This window comes from Phycodurus eques, chromosome 11, assembly GCF_024500275.1.
Source record: "Phycodurus eques isolate BA_2022a chromosome 11, UOR_Pequ_1.1, whole genome shotgun sequence".
In the NCBI taxonomy this organism is placed as follows: Eukaryota; Metazoa; Chordata; class Actinopteri; order Syngnathiformes; family Syngnathidae; genus Phycodurus; species Phycodurus eques.
The window spans coordinates 4,675,641-4,687,723 of NC_084535.1; the positions used below are offsets into that span (position 1 = coordinate 4,675,641).

At 43.5% G+C, this 12,083-nt stretch overlaps 1 protein-coding gene across 6 annotated transcripts in view; it reads left to right on the forward strand.

The window, feature by feature from the left end:
* Positions 1 to 11,722, forward strand: part of LOC133409520 (girdin-like) — a 72,058-nt gene extending 60,336 nt beyond the window's left edge. For 3 of the 6 annotated variants that reach the window (XM_061689633.1, XM_061689634.1, XM_061689636.1), the window contains 6 exons: positions 636 to 713; positions 2,197 to 2,433; positions 2,859 to 2,912; positions 4,120 to 4,209; positions 4,653 to 4,924; positions 5,938 to 6,739. In XM_061689633.1, coding sequence (XP_061545617.1) covers positions 636 to 713; positions 2,197 to 2,433; positions 2,859 to 2,912; positions 4,120 to 4,209; positions 4,653 to 4,924; positions 5,938 to 6,708 — 1,502 coding nt within the window. In that variant the 3' untranslated portion in view covers positions 6,709 to 6,739. Of the gene's footprint in view, positions 1 to 635; positions 714 to 2,196; positions 2,434 to 2,858; positions 2,913 to 4,119; positions 4,210 to 4,652; positions 4,925 to 5,937; positions 6,740 to 9,004; positions 9,061 to 10,552 lie in introns of those variants that run through there. The other 3 variants (XM_061689638.1, XM_061689635.1, XM_061689637.1) reach the window with 3 other exon arrangements.
* Positions 11,723 to 12,083: the final 361 nt, after the last annotated feature.

Genomic DNA, 12,083 nt, shown 5'->3' on the forward strand with positions numbered 1-12,083 from the left:
TCTGAGGTCCAACAAGCTTTGCTCAAGGAATACACATTTTTTTGGTTTGTACTTTAATAATGAAAATGAATTTTTGGTCTTATTTATTACCTACCCTCAAGTACTTTTTGAATGAATGTCATTTAATAATTTAGAATTTTTTTTCTTTTTTCTTTTAATATTAAGCAATTAAGTCTTAGTCTTTTATTTGAAAAAAAAAACAAAAAAAGTTTTCTTGTTTTCCGAAAGGGCTAACGATATGTCTCCTCACTAACAGAAGCTATCATAAAAAATAGATAGTTGGCATATCAAAAACTATGGACGCACGCAGACAAACAAAAAGCATACTTGGCGGAGGTCATAATGCTTGGCGATATTATTTCGAACAATATGTTGTGGATCTGCTGTAGCGTACTGTTGTTGTTAAGCTACATGAGACGGTGTCGGAATGTATGAAAATGACTTGGAGGTGATTTTATGATGACATTGTTGTCCACTTGAGTGTGCAGGACCTCAACTCGCTCCCCGCTGCCTCTTCTTGTCACGTTAACAACGTACCCCTCCTTTTTGCCTAATTGTCACCCCCCCCACTACCACTCTGTCTGTGTGTGTGTGTGTGTGTGTCCGTCCGTCTGTGTGTGGCCGTGCTGTGGCAGCTTTAAAAAGGTTGCCTTTCATGAGGAACAGATCCAAGGACAAAGACAAGGCCAAGGCCATCTACCGGCGCTCCATGTGTAAGACCGCCGCGCTTAGCCGTTCTCTTCTTCCTCCCGCCGCCAGCCAGGACCGCTCACTGATGTTGTGTGCGTGCGTGTGTGTGTGTGTGTGCGTGCGTGTGTAAGCACACACTTTTGCCAACGCTTTAATTTGCTGACGCCCACGCCGCTAACATCAGTGACGCGTCGTCCTCTGTGGAGCGTCACCTCCTTTAGTCACTCGTGTGTAGTGGTTCACGTAGCAGAGAAGATTTAGTCAGGACTAACCCCCCCGTAGACAAGTTTTTCTCTTTTTAAGCTCTTTGTTTGAGTGGCGCCTGTCGGGGTTTGTGTTGCTGGAATCACTGAGCAGCTTTGTGCTGCTTTTGGAATGAAAGACGCCTTGTGTGTGATTATAGTTCGTGTGTGCGTGTTGGGTGGTGGTGGGGTGGGGAAGTGTGTGTGACAGTGTGTGTGGTACTGAGGGGGATTCTGTAAAAATTATGGGATTAATCTCTGTGGGAGTGGGAAGGAACGGGAGTCAACATCCACTCCTGTGTCAGCTTCTAGTGTGTGTGTGTGTGTAAGTGTATGATCAGTGTGTGTGAGTAGTATGAATATTTTTTTCTGTGTGTACATTGACGCACATGCGTGAGTTATTTTCCGCCACTGGATGACTTGAAATGGAGCGTTTACTTTGGATTGATTTGGAGTGTTCATCGTCTCGGTCCTCCATTGTACACGTTCACATGCCTGATTCGTGTGTGCGTGTGTGGTGTGTATACATTACTGCAGCTCTCTGCACGCCTTCACGCTTCAAGTGCAAGAAAGACGGCGGCAAGAGAAAAGCGCCGTCTTTTTTTCCCCACTTTGCACTCGCCTAATATTACATTATGTACACTTGTGCCAGCCTATTTAATTTAAAAATAAAACATTTTTAGGGTTCTAAAATGTAGGAGTTAAATACAATTTATTTTAATAATGTTTGTAGTTGTTCACACAAATCAAATGAAACCATAATATTAAAAGGTAACCATAGCCAGGAAGTGTAAAATACGATATACTCTCCTTGGTTGAGGTAATTAATAATCAGTTTTACTGAAGATCGGATTTGTAAAATGCAGACTTATAATGAATAAAGTTACAAACATTTAACCTATTGAAAATATTTCTGTTTGTAATATTTCGATTGACCCTTTCATTCAGATTTATATGAAATTCCTTATTAATGAGATGATTGTGCATTTTTACTGTTTAAAATCATAATGTTATATCCAGCTGCTGTATTGGATCTCATTAGATTGTGCAAGTGTACTTAATCTTGTGTTCAGTGAGTGCTGCTAACTTGTATTTATTTATTTTCCGAATACTTGCATGTGGTGCATCTGGTTGTGCTCCGTTTTGAATCGGGTACATTTTTTTTTTTGATGCTCCAGCACATAATTTAAATTAGACAAATTCTTATGAAAGCTTTATAATCGTAGACGTGAACATAATCCAATTTCTGTACATCCACACGCAGCCATGAACGACCTGCTTCAGACCATGACGGTGGCCGGGGGTCCGGGGGCCGACTGGGCGGGCAGCACGGAGAACCTGGACGGCAGCGAGGCGGGAGACGGGGGCGGCGAGCGGCGCGGCGGGGGTGGCGGCCAGCGCATGAAGGAGCTGGCCTTCTCCACCAACGCCATCGACTGCGCCGCCCTGACGCTGCCCTCCTCCGCCCATAGGGGGCCCACCCACAGGCTCCACATCAAAGGTGATAGAGCCCTCCTTTTACAATGTTGGTCAAATTGACCGTGTTAGCATTCAACTAGCGGATGTGTGCAAGACGGAGCTATGTGTTGGCTAAAATATAAAATGTGTAATTCTTTGAATTAAAATTTTCAACTGGGATTGTCAAACAGCTTGAAGCAAGCACGCATTGACTCTTTGAAGAACTGTTCGCTATCTGCCAAACTGCACACCGCACGCTCAGGGAGAACAGAAGTATAGTATATATACAGCATATAGTATAGTACTTGACAGGCTGCTATTGGGAGCCCCAATCGGAAGCAGGTATCCTACAAAGATGGGTGACTCTGAATTGTGAAACTTTCCAAATTGACCCATGAACATTTCGAATATAGAGACTCTGAAATAATTCCTAAAGGTCTTCTTTTTATTTATTTTTTTTGTCAACAGACAACACTTCTTGCGAGGACGTCGCGGGCTCCTCGGACGACCCAAAGAGTCAAGGTAGGCTCGGTTGGGAATCAGAACGCTGTCAAAACCAGGTCAATAAGTCCCCCCCGCCCCATCTTGTCCCGATAATTTTCGGCCCCCCGCTTGCCTCTTTGATTAAGCCTGGCAGCAGCCATTTTGATGGTGAGCAAAGCGAAGCCCCGTCCAAAGCCGGATTGACGCCGGTGCAGTCTGCAAGACGCTATTCAGGGCAGATATTCATTAAGTGAGATGGACGTCTTATCACTATTTACATGTGTTCTTAAGCTTTTCTTAACACTCTCACTGGGCCTCCTTAATTATGTAAAGGTCTTGGATGCATTAGTGGTAAGCGTGTATGCTGCTTAGCTGCCGACTTCCAGAATGCACCCCATTAAAAGCCACTCGAGCCTGTCATTAGGCCACCATCAACTCATATTACGAGCTGAATCACCGAATGCACAATCACTTATGAGAAGGAACTTCTTTATAGGTGGACAGACAATTAACGCTTTTGTATTGTCACTCAGAACTTTTTTTCTTCTTTTTTTGGAGGGGGTGGAACCAATCCCGACAACACTTATTGGCGTTTCATCCCCACTTATTCAAGAGTTTTTGGGGTTTCAAAACAACAGTATTTGTAATTTTTTCCCCTGGGCGTCAATTGTCTGTGGATTTTTGCTATTATTGCGTGGTCTGGCCTGGTCCCTATCCACTATCCTGTCCGACCCACTCTAATCTATATTATCTTAATGACAATCTATTTCTAACGAAGTCCTAATCCAGTGCAACATTTACGCTATGATGTCATAAATGATAACGGTTGTCATAAAATATGATAGAACTGCATCATCTATAGTAACATTACAGTGTGTTAATCTACGATAATAATGCCATAAACTATGACAACCATGTCACAGTCCATTAGAACAATGTAACAATTTCTGAACGTATGAAAATATATTTGGTCAACGTTAAGGTTGTCATAAATCCAGTAATCTATACTTTAAGGCCACCCTCCTCTTCCTCGCCATGGGTTATTTGCTTTGTCCCTCTAGCGGGCACGTTGGCAGCCGGCGACGCTTCCCGTCCGTCCGCCTGGCACGCACCATCTGCTACCCCAGCGGGCGGCGGGGGTTCGCCGTGCACTGTCAAGCTTTCATGTTACTTCCTGTGTGTGTGTGTGTGTGTGTGTGTTACTACATGCGTGTCTTCCCTTTTTGTCCTTTCACCCCTCTACCAGCCTCCAGACCCTCCAGTCTCCATAGCAACAGGACCACCAGTAGTAATAGTAACAATAACTCCCAGCTCACCTCTCCTCTGGAGGGAAAAGGTACGCTCCTCCTTTTACCCCTCCACCTTACCTCTTCCTCCTCCTTTTCCTCCTCCTCGTCAATTATCTCGTGAATACGTCACAGCACATGGTCGCACATCTCTCGCAACATCCAAGTGTGCCCCCTGGTGTCTCAATCTGGCGCCTACTGTCATTTATTTTTTATTTTTTATTTTTTTTTACACTGACCGTATTGCGGGCCTAAATCTATTGTAATAATGTCATAATCTATGATAACAGTCATTCTAATTCTATCATCACAATGCAACAATGTCATCTACAATGTTACATTTCATAATATTAATCTCATTTTATGAGCATTTAAATTAGAATGTAACAATCAAGCTACGATGTCATAATCTCGAAAAACAAAGTCCAAAATCCATAACAACGTCGTCATCTATGATCACAAAATCCTAATCCCGAGTAATGTGGTCCATCAGGCACGTTGAGCGGTAGCGCGAGTCGTCCTCACAGCGAGAGCAGCGGCGAGTTCAGCTTGAGTTTGGAGCAGGAGGCCTGGTCCAGCAACGGCAGCAGTCCCGTCCAGCAGCAGTCGTCGTCGCGCTCGTCCCACCGGAGCCCCGGGCCCACACGGCGCTCCCTCGAACCCCCGCCGGCCGCCACCCCCGGGTCCATCAGGAAAACGGCGTCCCCGGGAAGCGAGGTGCTTTCGCTGCAGCAGTTCCTGGACGAGGGTATCGACCCTGCCGAGGTGAGCTCTCTGAACTATAAAAGTAAGTGATGACATACTCTGTATGTATTCTTTAGTTAATGCAGAGCAGTGATTTGTTCTGGAATTAATTCATGTACGTAACGTTTCATGTTCAACTTCACTGTAGACGTAAAAATAGAAGTTAACTAAACTTAAGTGAAAACGCGTCTGCCTGAAATAAGTGTTGCAACAAATGTTACAAAAAGCTAAATACGCAAAGGTTAATCCTAATCTACATAAATGTCTTCCCTGATTAATTCCAGGCAGGGATTTTTGAGACTTTAGTGCGTCATGTACACCCAACTTCATGTCAATCGGTGCAACTGGTGTCGGGAGTTTCTACCTTTACAGGGAACGCCATCGAGTGACTTTTGGGGGTTGTTTTCAATACATTTGTCTAGGATACAAAAATGTAAACGGTTTCAACACATTAAAGGATATAGGCACAAATTTTTTTTAACTTTTTTTCAATTTAGCATCATCTGTCGAGAACAGCGATTGTCAAAGTTTGGGGTATGCGGGATCCCCTTATTGGAATGCAAAATAATTAAACTGCATAATGCTACAGTGTCTTAAACTTGTTTTTTCCATCCAGTACTGAACGGTGTATAAAGAACAGTTCAGTTGTATTTAACTTTGAAAAGATGTTCATCTTTTAGAACTGATTGTTTTCAAACATTTTAGGTACAATTTTTATTTAACGGTCATGTGCAATACATTACAATGGAATCATTATTTAAGTAGTTGTTTTTTTCCTATATCCAAGTGAGTGTTCAAAAAAAAAAAAAAAAAGCTCACACCAAAATGGCTGACTTTTTGTTTAATTTCAGACATGGTTTATTGAGACTTTTTCACGCGTCCTTTTATGATAGACATGTTTGACCAATCTCATGTTGATCGGTGAAACGAGTGTCGGGGGCTGAATTTTTTTGGTTTCTCGTTTTGCGGGGTTATGTATGGGATGAAAAAAAGTATGAAAACTCCCCTGATTCCTTCCTGTGTGTCCCATGTAGTCGGGCAGTCAGGAAAACCTCACCGTGGACTCCCCCCGCCTCCCAGTTTCTTCTGAGCGCGTGCAGAAGGATCGGCCCGCCGCCCGGGGCCGCGGTATCCTGCGCTCGTCCAGCGGCAAAGCGGCAACCGTCTCCGCCGACCGCCCGCCCCGCTGCTCGGGACAACCGGGCCGCCCCAGCCTGCGGAAGGCGGAGAGCACCCGGGTGAGGGGCTCGGCCCGGCCCGGCCTGTCCGCCCAGGCCCGGGCCACGTCTGTATCGGAGCGTCTGGACCGGGCGTCGGCCTCCGGGTCGGCGGCCACCCTGCCCCGCGCCAGTAGCGTCATCTCCACGGCCGAGGGCAGCTCGCGGCGCACCAGCATCCACGACATGCTCTCCAAGGACAGCCGGCAGCCCGTGTCCGTCGACGGGGTCCGAGCCCCGCCCGCACCCAGTGAGTACACCCTGAAGGGACCCTCTAGTAGCGCCCCCTTGCCAAAGTCCCTCAGCTCACCGTGCCCCGGCTCGGACGAAGCCGACCTCCCCGCCCTCGAGTCTTTCCTGGGTCCCTCCTTCACCGTCGAATCGGTCTTCATGGACTCCATCTTCAGCGAGTCGGCGGGCAAAAGCCTCCCCTTCCTCTCCCTCAACCCCACCCTCGTCAGCAACATCAGCGGACCCCCCGTCGCCTCTTACCAGCCGAGCCAATCGGACGCCCCGGCGGGGTCCGGGGCCGAGCATTTGGACGCGGGGGAGAACCAGTCGTTGTGGTTCGAGTACGGGTGTGTGTGATGGAGGGGGAGGTTCTGGCCCGCTGACGTGTGTGTGTGTGTGTGTTGGGGGGGGGGGGGGGTCTTTTTCTCTTGTTCTGGTGGTCCCCTGGTGTTGGTTTTCAGTTGTATTTTTTTTTTTTTTTTCCTCCTTTTTTTCCCCCCCAAGTTTCTGTTGTTTTTATACATTTCTCGCCGTCCACAATTGATTTCACCTGAAATGACCGACTATGAACAGGATGCTCCAGTTGATAGCCTCTACCCACCAGCACATGACACATGAAGGATTATGACTCCAACCCAAAAATAACTAAAAAATCAAATGAATGTCGCATTAATATTCGTAATACAGTAATACAGTGGTACCTTGATTCATGAGTGCCCCAACTTGAGTTGTGTGTGTCCCCACACGTGTGGGCAAGGAGAGCCACAGGAGGAGATGCACTGTTATTTAATGGGACAGTTACAAAATGAGAATACTCACAAAGAGCTGCTGTAGGCCACAACTCACACTGAAATAACCGACCAGCCCGACTTCAACTCCTCACTAGGCCACGCCCCTTAAAAACACACAGCCAAAACACAAACACTACAGTAGTACAGTATGTAGCGTGAAAGCAGTTTATTTCCTTACGTTATTTGTATTGTATTTGTATTTTTGTCACAGAACGCATGAAAGTCTTGAGTCAAGGTACGACTGTGTTGACACTCCACTTGCTGTTTGTGGCTGCAAGCACCAATTGGATCACTGAGATCGAAATGGCTTTTTTTTTTTTTTTTTTTGTTTTTTGTTTTGTTTATTTCTTTCCTTCCTTTCCTTCTTTTTTGTACACTACACATGGTTTCCTGTATGTTTCTTTGTGTCTGTGACTCCCTTGGAAAAGCGGACTACTTCTTCGGTCGGACTCTTGTGAGGGTGGGCGACTGTTCAAAGTCGTCCGAGGGCGCAAAAAAAAAAAAAAAATGGAACAAATTATTATTGAAGAGGTTATTGACAGAGTTATTATGAATGAAAGTGAGTACAGGGATGAGGCAGGTTTGTTTGTGATTTCCTCTGGAAAATGGAATTCTTGTTTAGTGGGATTGGTGCAGGGGTGGGTGACCGCTCACATTTTTCAAGGGCCCCCAAAAATATGATGGGACAAATGTTATTGTTCTACATTCTGAGCATTTGGCGGCCCTTCGGTTGCCCACCCCTGTGCTGCTTCGGGAAAGTTGCATAGGTGGCTCGAGTGAAAGTGACCATGAAAGAAAAGAAAGGAGCCATTAACAATGAAAGCGAGTGCAGCCATGATGCTGGTTGTCTATGTATATTATTTCCTCTGGAAAGTGGGCTTCTTAGGCCACCATTCATGTCGTCAAACAAAAGAATATGGGGGGAAAAAAAATCAATGACATTTGTTGCTAGAAATTTCCATCAAATATTTTGGTGATAGGTTCAAAGATATATTTGGAGAAAGTACAGTGGTGTCTTGACTTGCGAGATTAATTTATTACGTTACCACAACTGGTAACTCAAACACTTGTAAGGAAATTAACAGTAACAGAGACAAACAACTTCATGCTTTAATTCACTGTGCTGCTACTGCGTCTGGTGTGCCTTAGCCACCAGGGGGCAGTATACTACAGCCATAGAGTACATAAAGAAGACTGCTGCAACTATGTGACTTGGTAAACTGCAGTAATATTAGTTTTTTTGCAGAAAATAAATATGTGCCTGTGAGATTGTTGTAGCCTCTTCGCATGTTGCTACACCGTTTGTGTTTATATGGTCGTTAATCAAAGGGTTATAAGTACTACAACATCAATGCTAGTTTCGTTAGCCTGTATATGGCGTTTCCCATTAGGTGTTGGCATTAAACTAGCAGACGTCCGTCAGGTTTGAACAATTATCTTCAGCTTGTTGTGATGTTTTCCGCCACCATCCAGCGTTTGTAAAATCTGTACTCTCAAATCGCGTGACGGCTCGTTTCTTAAAACTCATAAGTCTGGTCACTCGTGAGTGGAGGTACCACTGTACACTAAAAATAACGAACATGAGACTAGCAGAGGAATTGCATCCCCAAAATTCTTTTACATTTAAAATTTTTTTGTGTGTGAAACGGGTCAATTTGACCCGCAGCATACTTGTAACAGTTTTTTTTGTTTTTGTTTTTTTTAATAAAGAAAGTGAGTGTCAAGATGACACTCTTGTACATATTAAGTTATCGTAGACGAGCGCTCTTTGCTGTGCTACTACTTCTACGCGCTTATTTATTCCCTCTCGCTCGGATTTCAGTGTGTGTTTGTGTGTGTAACGACGTTGCTTTATCCCACAGATGTGGAGGGCAGAAAGTCAGAAAGCAGAAGTGGCGAGTGCTAAGCCCCACGCGTGGTGAGTGAACGCGTGCAGGGATGGGGGGGAAGGTGGGGTGCTTGTTTCCATGGGAACCTCAGGCGGGATGTAACCGATGTCATCCATCTTCCCTGCGAACCACCCCCAAATGCAGACTGTTTTTTTTTATTTTGTAAAAAAAAAAAAAAAAAAAAAAAATTTTGCACCTACCTGTCCTGCTTCCTACTTGTTGCCATGACAACGCATGTAGTTCCCGGCTGGCTTCTACTCCCTGTATTTTCCCCAATCTTCATCGTCACTTCCTGTGTGTCTTTCCAGTGAAGGTTTTCCCAAACTTTTTTGTCCCCCCCATCTTCACGCCCAAATTTATGAACGCTTCCTATGTTGATTTAAATCGGTGGCGCTAAACTTATATTTTGTCGCGGGCCACATAGTTGGGACGGTTTTCCTCAGAGGGCCGTATCGACTGTGAAGCCATATAACTGTGTCATCACCTCATCGTGGTATTAAATATACACAACAAATCGTTGGATTACTACTTTTGAAATCGGAAAAAGGGGTTTGGTAACAAAAATGTTTGAAATAGCTTAATGTTATTATTTACTACATTCCACGATTTTGACGCAAATGATTTGGTGGGCCTTGATTTGGACACCTGTGATTTAAATAGTGGGAGTTAATGCACTAAATATTGATTGAGATGTTGTATAAACTTTAATTTTTTCAAATTTAGGACAATTTTTTATTAAACATGCTTTGGGTCAAATTGACCCAGGAACATAATTGTTGTTCCTGAGAACGTAAAGGAGTGTTAAAAACATCAACAAAAACACATCAACAAAAACACAAAAAAGTCAAACTGACCCAGAAAACATGCCCGGGTCAATTTGACCTTGGAAACTTAAACAACTCAAATTGACCTAGGAAGCTTGCCCAGGTCAAACTGAACCAGGAAACATGCATGCATCACATTGACCTCTAAACATGCCTGGGTCATTTTGAGTTGTTTAAGTTTTGACCCAGAAAAATGCCAAGGTCAGATTGACCAAGGAAACATGCCTGATTTAAATTGACCATTAGGGCTGTTCCTTAGAAATAAACAAAACAGATGTAAAAAATATTAATAAAATAATTAATCCAAAATAAAAAGGGTAAGAAGTATAAAAAAAAATCTAACTTCCTTTTTTTTTTTTTTTTTTTAATTCATTTTTTTCCATTTAGCCATAAACCAACAAAGCAAAACAATCCATTCGAGTCGATGTCATTTACGATGGGGCTTGAATAATTTAGATTTCCGTAGCATTGACGTAATATATATAAATAATCTCCAGACCATGAATTGTTAAGCAATATGGATCAAAACGCCGTTGGCCAACCAATTGGTCAGCCATGTTGGGTCGCTGAGGCACAGTTTGGGGAAACCTCTGCTCCGGCGTGTCCTGTTAGATTTACTTGCATGTTGTTTCTAATCTGCTCTCTTCATCTTCCTGCTCTTCTTCTTCTTCTTGTTGGCTTGCCGGGGACTCACTAGGTGGTCTTGGAGGTCTGAAGCCTGGTAGACAGACGGCGTATGTACCGTGAGGAAAACGATTGTAAAATCCCACCATTTTGCTGAGTTCTCTCCCAACCTTTCTGTAGAGACAATGGCGTCCCTCTGTTTTGTTTTTCTTCCTTGAATCAAGGAAACGGATGAAGATACACCCGTTTCCCCCCCCCCCCCCCCCCCCTTTTTTTTTATTTTTATTTTGTTCTTATACCGTGTCCTCCTCCGCTGTGATGTGCACTGCTCTTTGTAAAGTTGACAATTCAAGTGCCAAATCACAGACCCCCACCCCACCCCAAAAAAAACAAAAAAACAAAAAAAAAAACAATAAAACAAAACCAACCTGGATGATTCCTTTAGGATCTTCTGTGAACTTGAATCAAGGATGACAGCATGTACACGCGTGTTCCATACATTCAGCATGTGGACTTACATGTTTCCAAAGTGCGCACGGTGGAGCAATCAGCGGACCAATCGGAATGCTTCCTGTCCTGTTGGGATTGGTAAATGCCATGAGAGTACTGTATATGTGTGCAGTGGATATCAAAAGTCTACGCACCCCTGGTCAAATGCCAGGTTTTTGTGCTATAAAAAAATGAGACAGAGAGAACTCACTTCAAAACATTTCCCACCATCTGTGTGGCCTATAACCAGCAAAAAATAAACTGAGGTAATGCGGTTGCACAAGTGTGCACACCCTCCTATAACGGTGTGTCTGTGTTGGGAATTAACCGCTCACATTTGAACTTGTGTAGAATGCGAGTCAGCACACACCTGCCACAATTTAAAGTGCCTCTGATTAACCCCAAGTTCAGATGATGGTAAGCTTTTCTTGCCATTTCTAGTGGAAAAATGTTTTGTGCGCGAACATTTTTTTTTTCTTTTTTTTTTTTTTTTTTTTTTAAACATTACAAATGCCTGCCATTTGAATAAGGGTGTGTAGAGCTTTTCTAGCCACTGTGTGTGAGGGATGCTTCCACAATAATGTACCATCTTAATTATCACTACATTATTCCTATAACGCGTTTGTCATCTTGCACTCTGGAAGACCTTAAAAGCACACACATGCTGTATACAGTACATAACACACGCTTCCTGTGAACCAGGTGCATTATTGTTGCTATGGCGATGTTTCCCTCCTTTACCACTTTTACATAAACCCACTTGATGTAATAAAAATTCATCAATTAAGAGAAATCTCTGTGTTTTGTTTTGTGTTGTTGTTGTTGCTCTTCATGTAATAATAATGACAATTTTGTTGGTTTTATGTAGCTTTTCTATACTCAAAAGATGGTTAAATGTAAAAGAAAATTTAAAACGAAGTAATGGTGGGTTGCATTTATTTACCGAACTGCAGAAAGTAGCAGTTAAGGATAACGTGACTATCAAAGTGTAGGCCTTAAATTTTCTATTGAATATTTATTGCATGCTTTGGTCAATTTTATTTAATCATGTTTTTACGTTTATGTTCAACAATTTGAGGACTTTTAGTCACGAAATCTATCTTTTTGAGAAACGG